This window comes from Dermacentor silvarum, chromosome 1 (assembly GCF_013339745.2).
Source record: "Dermacentor silvarum isolate Dsil-2018 chromosome 1, BIME_Dsil_1.4, whole genome shotgun sequence".
Taxonomy (NCBI): Eukaryota; Metazoa; Arthropoda; class Arachnida; order Ixodida; family Ixodidae; genus Dermacentor; species Dermacentor silvarum.
Genome location: NC_051154.1, coordinates 96,655,748 through 96,664,453, shown reverse-complemented (window position 1 = coordinate 96,664,453; position 8,706 = coordinate 96,655,748). Strand labels below are relative to the sequence as shown.

Here is an 8,706-nt window from a genome sequence, read left to right as displayed (position 1 = left end):
CTCCAGATGTCCGCCGAGTCTGAGGAGCACCCCGCCCGGTTAAGCCTCGGGCTGTTTGGTGCACAGCCTCGTTTCCGGCATTTCCCGACTGAGCAGCGACCCATACTAGTTCTGTGGTGCGGTCGGCTTGGAGATATATAGTTGATAATACCATTCGAAGGTTTGCCTACGTATCCCTTAGCGTAATTTGTGACGGCACGCTTGGAAACCCGTAGGATTTTTTTTTTTTTTTTTGGTTTGAGAGTGAGTGCTAGCGCTATATATATGGCCGCCTCCTCTGCTTCTAGGGTGGGCAGTGATTTTACGGATGCCGCAGTTCGCGCAGTCCCGTCTCCAGTCACCGCACGTATGATGTATTTTGGGGGCCCTGTTTGGCCCCATCTACATAGACCACTTCTGTGTCATGTTTACGTTTTTCGTCAAGTGCCTCGGCCCTTGCTTTGCGTCTATGATCATGTCTAACTGTCAGCTTGTGTTTGGGCAGGGGGCGACCAGTAAGTGTCGTCTTATCTCGTCTGATAACCTCTTTCGGCCCGCTGAGGTTGCAACGGTGTCAACTACCAGCCGTCCTAGGATGTATCGACCCGTCTCCGATCTGGACAGACGTTTCCTTTGCGATGTTTTGTGTGCTTCTATAAGCTCGTCTAGCGTGTTGTAGACTCCTAGTTTGAGAGAGAGAGAGAGAAATAACTTTATTGAGGGAAAATAGGGGTAAGGGGGCCGGAGGGTGGGTCCTTAGTCCAGGACTCCAGTGGCCACCGCCACGCGCCGTGCCTGGTCGAGGAGACTCAATTGAGCCTCCAGGTCAGTCCGGACAAGGATGGCTGCCCAAGGCTCCCTAAAGGTCTTTTGTGCTAAACGGGGTGAATTTGAATTTTGGGGTCGTCATTGGCACTCCCATGTCGCATGGGGCAAGGATGGCCTCCCCCCACACCAGCGGCATTGATTGGCATATCTGGTTGGCCAGATGGCATGCCATCGCCCCAGATGTGGGTAGGTCTTTGTCTGGATTCTTCTATATAACCGAACCGAATTTCCTCCACTGTGAATTGCGGGCTTGGCGCGGCGAGTTCTTGGTGAGAACGACGTTGAAGTTCTAAGACATCGCATGCTAGTATTTGATTGTTGTTTCCGATTGGGGTGTCATTCCTTGCTCGGATTGAAGTCTCGGGAGCAAGAGCGTCTGCCCCTGTGTTACCGGTGACACCAACATGCCCCGGACACCATACAATGTGATGTTCTTGTCTTAGTCGATCGCCCAAGATGTTAAGGGCGATCCTAGGGATTCTTCCGTGGAGGAAGAGTCGGCAGGCCGCCTGGGAGTCCGTGAGGACGTAGGCGGGCCTGTCTTCTCCCTCCCGTGTCTTATCGCCAGGGCCACTGCAGCCGCCTCCGCTGTGCTGGTGCAGGCTGTGCGAACTGAAGCTGTTGTTATGGTTTTCTCAGTGCTGGCATAATGTGAAAGGCCTAGGGCTGCCTTGTATGCCATGGTATTACACTGTCAATTTTTGTCTTGTCGCAGAGGCGAAGATGGTAGTACGGGAAGGCATAGACGATGTGGTCTATCAGAAAGGCCTGAGTTAACCTGCATAAGTCAGCTTCTCTCATACCTCTACTTTTTTTGTGGCTATCCTTTTGATGAGGCCAGTGATCTGCTGGGCTGTGTTTTTTAGCCGGGCAATGGCCTCCGTGTTCTGCGTGTTGTGTTGGACTAGCATGCCGAGCACACGAATCGTCGAGACCGGTTGAACTGGCTTGCCGTTCATACTCACTGTTATGTGGACATCAGTCCTGTCGTCACGAGGCTTGTTCGACTTATCTCTGATAATCAGTAGCTCAGATTTCTGCCCCGAGCAAGTTAGTCCTTTATGCTGGACATAGGTTGGCACCGTGTCCGCCGCTTCCTGCAATGTGGAGCATATGTCTCCATCCGAACCACTGTTGCTCCAGATGGTAACATTATCCGCATATACGGAGTGCTTAATATGGGAGATTTTGTTGAGTAGCGGGGGAAGCTTCCTCATAGTCACGTTAAAGAGGAAGGGGGAGAGGACAGCGCCCTGGGGTGTGCCTCTGGTGCCTAGGCCAAAACGGGCGCTCCTAAGTCCCCCTAAATGGATTTCCGCTGTTCTGTCACCAAGAAAACTGGCGATGTAGTTGTACGCCCGTACACTCACATCCATTTTGAACAAACCTGTCAGTATTGAGGCATGCGACACGTTATCAAAGGCCTTACTGACATCCAGGCCCAATATGGCACGGGTGGCTCTTACGGGTTCGGGGTGTAAGATGTCGTTTTGGATCTGCCACATGATATCTTGCGTGGATAGATTCGAACGGAAGCCTAACATCTATGGTATGCGGGAAACGTTCACCGCGTTCCGCGAATTCATTTAGTCTGCAAAAAATTACACGCTCCAGTACTTTGCCTAGGCATGACGCCAGCGATATGGGACGCAGATTTTCCCAGCTCAATTTCTTGCCCGGCTTGGGAATGAAGATGACTTTTGCATGTTTCCAACTCTGTGGCGTTGCGCTGCTGAGCTCGAAGTCGCGGGTTCGATCCCGGCCGCAGCGGCCGCATTTCGACGGGGGCTAAATACAATAACGCCTGTGTACTTACACTTAGGTGCACGTTAGGAATATCCATGTGGTTAATCCAAGTCCTCTGCGGCGTGTCTCATAATTAGATCCTGTTTCTGGCACGTAAAACATTATAATTAACTTTAAATAAAAATGTCGTGGACCAACATTACACACTGAAAATTCTGGAATTTCACGTGCCAGAACCACGATATGATGAGTCACGCCGTAACCCCGGAATAATTTTGACCACTTGGGTTTTTTTTTTTTTTTTTTTTTTTTTTTTTTTTTTTTTTACGTGCACCGTACACGGGCGTTTTTGAGTTTCGTTCCATTGAAATGCGGCCGCCGTTGCCGGGATTTGATCATCGCACACTTTTCTGCGCAGGTGAATACGCGATAGGGAGCGAGCCCACGCCCGTCCTTGGTATTGGTGCAGGGAGCACCAATACCAAAGGAAACACCTGATCAGAATAACGACTACTGCAGTGACTTTCTGATGCATGCTTAGTAGTATGCACCCCGTGAGGAAAGTAATTGGAGCCTCCTTCCTGTTTTAACCTGCATTCTTGCATCAGCTAGCAAAGGTGTCGTTTCTACTCGAGGATGTACTTTATAAGCACATGTCTACGCCTTATTCAAGAATTAACGCTAACTTTTCCGTAAGTGATGCCCGATCGTGGTTAAAAAATGTTAGGTGGTTGGTCTGTTACTTTTGCACGCGATAGTACCTGCATTCTGTGCTGCTGCGTTCACGTCACGAACGCTCTAAAAAGTGATGGGTGGGGTAAAAGGGTAGGTTGCGTCACATCACGTCACGTAGGTTCACGTGAACGTTCACGTAGGGAACGTGACGTGAACGTGACGTGGCTGTATAGGTTGACACCTAGGTTATTTTCTAGCAGCGCGCGCGCGCTTGGTGCGCAAATACGGACTAGACATTCTCCAAGTCAGAGGTGCAGTGGTGAAGCAGGAACAGAAAAACTTGCTTTTATTAAGCTGCCGTCACGAACTCAGCACAAAACGCAATGGCTGGCAGCAAACGCGTCGAGTCAAAGAGCCTTTTCGATGTTGATGCCGCAAAACGGTGGTGCATGTGAGCTTGACTGCCCTGTGGACCAACACAATTAGCAAAAAAAAAAAAAAAGCCTTCGGTGGTCCCAGGGTCAGAACAAGGGTCGGCCGCGACCCAACTGGTAGCAAACGTTGCCATCTTCGTCATGCTGCACGAGCCACCCGTGCACGGACTTCCTTGGGATTCGGGCGCCTCGGCCGGCCGCTTGGTATGACGCCTGTAAACACACACAATCCACTAGCTGGTAACCGTTCCGCAGGGTAAAACCAATGTAGCTGGAACAATTGCAACGTGTAGCATTACTTTACATTACGTTACCAGGTAACCTTTATTTATTGAATAGTTTTAATTAGCTACGTGGATTTTGCGATTTCTATAACGCGGGTAACTTCCGCCTCGTCCAGAAAAGTACACCTAAGGCGGCCTAAAATCGCTAGCTGTCACAAACGAGTCAAAAGAAAAAGAAAAATCTGAACAACAACAAATAAGGTGGTATATCCCAAACAACAGGTATAATGAAGTTGAAAATCTAGCTTGCCAATCTTTAGTAAGCCAAATGGCGGCGGGTGCTTTGCTCCTTAGTAACGGGCTATGGTGCGAATAGCGACTTTCTTTAAACGACGGTGATCTGCAGCGGCAGGAAACTATTTCTTGCAACATCAGTGCCGCACAACTAAAGCATCTATATTTAATTTACAGGTCACGCGCTCGTTACCGAGCATCCAAGCACGTATACGAAGCACGAGGCTGTGAGTGTTATGTGTTCGTGTTGATTGCACACAAGGGGCCGATAGCCTATATTGGACAGCTTTAATTAAGCATGCCCGAACCCAGCCCGAAATAACTGTGGAGCTGGGCTCGTGTTATGCGGCTGGCAGCGCAAAGTATGTTGCCGTTGGTGATTTCAAAGGAGTTTACAGTGCACAACAATTTGCGCTTCTCAGCTCCAGAAACGCTGTTTTTCATAAAAAAAAAAAAAAAAAAAATGCCGCGCGACTGGCCGCTCGAGGCACTTTGCGTGTATTCGCGGGCTTCTTTCACGCTCGGAAAAACACTATGTAGCACGTACTGAGCCACAGAAAACTGTATCGGGAGTTTCTTATGTTGCTCTGCACTTTTCTAATTGACAGTTTTCATCTAATTATAATATTTGAGAATATTAAATAATTAAGACTAATTATGTAATTAGACGGAATGCAAAAAATAGTAATCTGAGTATCTCCAAACGGCGGCAACAACATTACCTTGGTCTATCCAGCTACGTGGCAGTTGGATATTTTGAATTAAAATATTGGGGAATGATAGTTGGGACACCCTGTATATTCGCCACCAAACTTGCCGTAAAAAGGCACTGTCGTTCCACTTACGTTTTTAACAAAATGCTGTTTTACGCATTGAAGCACAAAAGTAATTGGAACGCCCATGTATTTCGTCCCACACTTTGGGAAATATTTTGTAACTGGTTTCATCCTGTTAATTCATTTCAAGTGGATACGTCTTGCAAGCTCACCGGCTACAATTCGTAAATTGCAATATGTGCCGTAAAGTAAATAATTCAAAAGATAATTAGTGTATTTTTGTTAGTTGAATACGTGTTTCGATATCTCGTGCAAGTAATGTCCGCCTGTCTGAGTAATCTAGCTCAAGGACTAGAATTATGTTATCTGTAACAGGCTATATTAAAAAAATTCCATGAAACGTAAAAACGATCACCCCTTATATATGACATCCATAACTTAATTTGACATATAGACTGAGGAGAGTTCGCACCACGAGAAACTAGCCTCACGCTTGAGAGGAATTAAAATGCCCAGAAAGGCTTGAGCCGGATTATTGTAACGATTCTAATTTAATGCTATTCCTTTCCGTGTTTCGTGAGTGGCCCGCGAGCGGCGCTCTGCCCATGTTATCACTAAAACCCCTATATAAGAAAAGTACCGCCATCCTTTGATAAACGCCGCTTCTCTCTCTCCTGTATCTCCGATTGGACGATGATAGCGCGCGCTTTTCATTTCTTTATATTTTCTTTTTTTCCGCCTCAGAGCCATGTTGGAAGTCCTCTGCGCAGCCGCAGTCGCCGGCGGCGGCGGTGGCGCGCGCCTGGCCTGAAAGCTTCAACGTGGACTTTCTAGGTGCGCCACCGTCGACTTGGCTTTCGCAAGCAAAAAGTAAAGAAAAAAGCAAGCGCTTTAGGAGAGCAGGCGGTGGAGGAAAGAGTAGATGGCGGTACTTTTCTTATATAGGGACTTTAGTGATAACTTGCTTGCTAAAGCAAGTCGATGGTGGCGGCCCTAGAAAGTCCACGTTGAAGCTTTCAGGCCGGGCGCGTGCCGCCGCCGCCGCCGCCGCCGCCGCCGGAGACTACGGCTGCGCAGAGTGAATTTCAACATGGCTCTGAGGCGGAAAAAAAAATATAAAGAAGTCAAAGCGCGCGCTATCATCGTCCAATCGGAGATACAGGAGAGAGTGGAAGCGGCGTTGATCAAAGGATGGCGGTACTTTTCTTATATAGGGACTTTAGTTATCACCGGGATCAGCCGGCCGTGAATTATGGATGATAAAGGAATGGAAGCGAGTGAGAGGAATCTTTATAATATACTGACCCTGTCTTCATTACGCTATAAGGTTTGCCCTTTAAAAAACCCTAGGTAGCGGCATCGCCGCCAGCCGCGCCACCGACTAAGAGGAAGAAAACACCGCGAACGGCCATTGCGAGTGGACGTTCGATCATGGAGCTGATCGCAGCAGTTGGCGCTCCGCACATCAACGCATCTGCGCTCTTTAATTAATGTGGCCACGGTTGCCTTCACGACGACCTCAACACCCTAGTTGCATATAGAAAGGAAGCGCATCTGTTCACAGTATACGCTGCTCTATCGCGGGGCTTCTTTTTCGACGGCCGCATAGTTAAAATGACATCGTTTAAAGTGATGAACCGTGGTCGAACAAGGATTGTAGCTGGAGCCAACGTTTCGACAAGGGGACTTGTATTCGTCAGGGCAGCTGTTCGCTAGCCGTTGCCCTGACGAAGGCAACTAACTGTATTACCTTGAATATGTCAAATTATTCCGATTACGGAGGACACAATGTGGGTACATACATAATCGCCTTTGCGGAGGCGCTGCCTTTTCGTGCGACTCCGCACTCGATAGCCGTTACCGCCAACATTTACGACAACCTGCTTGCGCCTTGAAAGTTGAGGTGCGTAATCGTTTAGACTTTGTGCATAGGTAAATTCAAACTTTGGTTAAGGGCAGCAACGGCTGTTTACGTAGAGCGAAGAAATTCTTACGAAACATCCCTAGTCACGTTGAATTTCCCCATAAAAGTATTTTTCAAATGAGTATTTGATTTTGCGAGGAACGCTCCTGATGACTTCATCAATTATGGCGCGCATAACCAACCTCATTAGTGTAGGGGTCATAGAAGGTGTCGAAGTCTGATGGCTCGCACTGCTGCTCCTGCGGACAGGCAACGTCAAGGTGACTGGCTAAAGGGGCCAGCTCTTTGACGCTGCCATTCCCCGACGGCTCCGACAGGTTCGAAGGCGCCACCAGGATCCTCGCTGGCTCAGTCACGCTCGCGGGCGCCAGCAGGTTCGCTGTCGCTGGAAGGTAGGTGGACACCGAAAAATTGGGTGCTGGAAAATTCGCGTTGATCGGCAGGTTCGCGAGCTCCACAAGATTTGCGGGCGCCAGCAGGTTCACGCGCGGCGGCTCCTTGGGTACCGGCTGGTTCATGGGCGCCGGAGGGTTTGCGTGCGCCGGAAAGTTGAGTGCCGGCATGTTTGCGGGTGCCACCAGGGTGACATGTGCCTGAAGCTTAGCGGGCAAAAGCAGGTTATCGTGCGCCGTATGGTTCGTTGATGCTGAACCGTTCCTGTACTCTGGAATGCTCAGCACTGGCATGTTCGCGGATGCCGGAAGCTTTTTGGCCGGCGGCTTCTCGGCCGCCAACAGGTTCGTGGACGCCGGAAGGTTCGTGGGCGTCGGAAAGTCGGGTGCCAGCTGCAGGTTGACGGGCTTCGGCAGATTGGCAGGCTTCGGCAGGTTCTGGGGCGCCGGAGGGTTTGCGGTTGCTGGAAGATTCCCGGGCTGTGGAATTCTCAATGCTGGCATGTTCTCAGATACCAGAAGCTTTTCGGGTGCCAGCACTTTCGCGGTAATTGGAATTTTTGTGGGTTCCGGAAGGTTTGGTGCTGGTACGCTGGCGGGCTTCGGCAGGTTCTCGAGCGCTGGAGGTTTCTCGGGCTCTGGGATTTTCGGTGCTGACATGTTCGCGGACGCCAGCAGACTCACACGCGGCTGAATCTTCGCGGGGGAAGAAACGTTAGGTGCCGGCATGTCCGCTGGCTTCGGCAAGTTCGCAGGTGCCGGAGAGTTCCCGGGCACTGAAGGTTTCTGGGTCTCTGTAAAGTTCAGCACTGACTGGTTCGCGGACGTCGGAAGCTTTGCGGTAACCAGCAGTTTCGCGGGCGCCGGAGGATTCGAAGCCGCCGGAAGGCTGGGCGCCGGCATGTTCGCGGGCGCCGTTAGACTGACGCGCGCCTGAAGCGTAGCAGGAGTTTTAGTGTTTAGTGTGGGCCTGTTCCCGGGTTTCCGTAGGTTTGCGGGCGCCGCCAGGCTGACACGCGCCTCAACCTTAGCAGGCACCTTAACGCTGGGCGTTGGCATGTTCACGGGCTTCTGCAGGTTTGCGGGCGCCGCCAGGCTAACACGCGCCTGAACCTTAGCGGGATCCTTTATGTTCGGTTCCGACATGTTAACGGGCTTCTGCAGGTTCGCGGGTGCCGCCAGGGTGACACGCGCCTGAACTTTAGCAGGCACATTAACGTTGGGCGTTGGCATGTTCACGGGCTTCTGCAGGTTCGCGGGCGCCGCCAGGCTAACACGCGCCTGAACCTTAGCGGGATCCTTTATGTTGGGTTCCGACTTGTTTACGGGTTTCGGCAGGTTCGCGGGCGCCGCCAGGGTGACACGCGCCTGAACTTTAGCAGGCACCTTAACGTTGGGCGTTGGTATGTTCACGGGCTTCTGCAGGTTCGCGGG

The 8,706-nt window shown here is 50.6% G+C and overlaps 1 protein-coding gene across 1 annotated transcript; it reads right to left on the bottom strand.

Annotated features, from left to right (window-relative positions):
• Positions 1-3,721: 3,721 nt before the first annotated feature.
• Positions 3,722-8,505, bottom strand: LOC119433081 (proline-rich protein 36-like). The gene is made up of 2 exons (XM_049665480.1): positions 7,063-8,505; positions 3,722-3,875 (listed from the first exon to the last, which is right to left on the bottom strand). The coding sequence occupies exons 1-2, from the start codon at positions 8,503-8,505 to the stop codon at positions 3,750-3,752; spliced, it is 1,569 nt and encodes a 522-aa protein (XP_049521437.1). The 3' UTR covers positions 3,722-3,749.
• Between the last annotated feature and the right edge of the window lie 201 nt (positions 8,506-8,706).

Excerpts from the sequence above, each read along its gene's own strand:
- LOC119433081 (XM_049665480.1), bottom strand. The coding sequence starts at position 8,505 with ATGCCAACGCCCAACGTTAATGTGCCTGCTAAAGTTCAGGCGCGTGTC. Across the intron at positions 3,876-7,062 it reads ATGACCCCTACACTAATGAG|GCGTCATACCAAGCGGCCGG; the intron begins GTTGGTTATGCG and ends GTGTGTTTACAG.